At 28.9% G+C, this 1575-nt stretch overlaps 1 protein-coding gene across 4 annotated transcripts in view; it reads right to left on the minus strand.

Moving 5' to 3' along the window:
- Nucleotides 1–582: 582 nt before the first annotated feature.
- The window catches only part of LOC106463915 (zinc finger protein on ecdysone puffs-like), a 39914-nt gene continuing 38921 nt past the window's right edge, over nt 583–1575 (minus strand). For all 4 annotated transcript variants that reach the window (XM_022391554.1, XM_013923997.2, XM_022391553.1 and 1 more), the window contains one exon: nt 583–657. In XM_022391554.1, coding sequence (XP_022247262.1) covers nt 598–657 — 60 coding nt within the window. In that variant the 3' untranslated portion in view covers nt 583–597. The remainder of the gene's footprint in view (nt 658–1575) is intronic.

The following is a 1575-nucleotide window of genomic DNA, read 5'->3' on the forward strand; positions in this document are numbered from 1 at the left end:
AAAATAATGAACTAGTCAAATTTAGTGTTTCCTATTGTTACTGTATCAATTATTCCATCTATCCTAGTAACCAAAATATTCATATTATGATTTCTCATTATATTTGAATAAGTCAAACTTGTTCAGCTTAATTGATTAGGGTCATCATTCATGAGAATAATCATTTAACAAATTCTAATAATTGCCCAGTTCTACTGTACATAGCTTCCACATGGAATTTATGGTGATAATTGTTTATATGTCTGCTGAAATAAATCATTTTTTGTAAAAAAAAAAAAATGATTAGCGATTAATGTTTCATTTGTAATTCCTACAGGTTGAAGAACATGCCAAGAAACAAGAGGATGTGAAGGTGGAAAAGGTTTGTGTGTTTGTTAAGTTAAAAAGCTTTGTGTGAGAATATTCACAGAGAACTCTTTATGGTTTCTGATTTTCTGTCTGCAAAAGACTTGTAATATGTAGACTCTTAATGTTTACAGAAAGCTCGCAAAATTTCATGAAGATACCCAAAACATTTTAAAAGTTATAGTATGGTAACTCTAAAGGTCAATTTGCAGTCATGCACCCAGCCAAATTGACTGAGCCTGTAGTGAAATATTAAATGATACAAACCTTTTCAGCCTTCTCATTCTCTTCTTCCTTGGCAGCTTCTTCAATCTATACAAAATAAAGATAAAGGATAAATACACTTACATATTGGAGCCACGATGTTTACATATGGGTGACCTATTTCAGTAAATATTTCACATTTCAGTCATTAGATTTAATTTCTCTGAACATATGTATAGAATAAATATTTCATTTCCCAAACTTCTTTTTTTCTTTAAAAAAGATAGTTCCATACAATTAGGAATTAGAGATCTTGTTTAATAACAAATTATTTTAAAATCAAAGTTAACAAAGATACATAACAAAACTATGATAGTTTCATGCTCTCCAGAAATACCAACAAGTACATTCACACGTGCATTTCCACAGTTAAGTCTGACATTAACATAGAACATAAACCTGGGAAATGTAAGATATTATCAAATGGAGTCAAGGTGTTGACTGCTCCAAGTACAAAGTAATTTTCATGTAAAGATTAAAAATACTTTTCTTCATCTGAAAATTGTCAAGTTTCATTTGTATGAGCTCCAAAACCTCCTAAATAAATTTCACTTGTTTTTTTTCCAGAAAACTTTTTATCTTATCTGTTATTTTCTCTACAATAACACTGTACAAGGTTAGTCAGTTTGCCCGACCTTGTAACCATATATATAAGTCGAAATGTATTTAAATTACCCTTTTTTTCTTTCTAGAATGTCTTCATATTGTAGCGTGAAATTCCATTTGTGTGTCCTAAATAGCTTTAAACTCCTAACAATATGTAACTATTTATACTTGAATTTTCTTGTTTTATTACCCTTTGAACTGTGTCTAACTAATAATCCTGCAACAAGTTGTAAATCACTTAGTGAACTTGTAACTAACATTACCATATTGAATTATGTAATACAGAGCATATTTTATATTATAAAGATATTACAAAGGCATAGTCTAATTTTTATAACTTTTAATCTTATTTGTTTACAG

Source organism: Limulus polyphemus, unplaced genomic scaffold (assembly GCF_000517525.1).
Source record: "Limulus polyphemus unplaced genomic scaffold, Limulus_polyphemus-2.1.2 Scaffold1516, whole genome shotgun sequence".
NCBI lineage: Eukaryota > Metazoa > Arthropoda > Merostomata > Xiphosura > Limulidae > Limulus > Limulus polyphemus.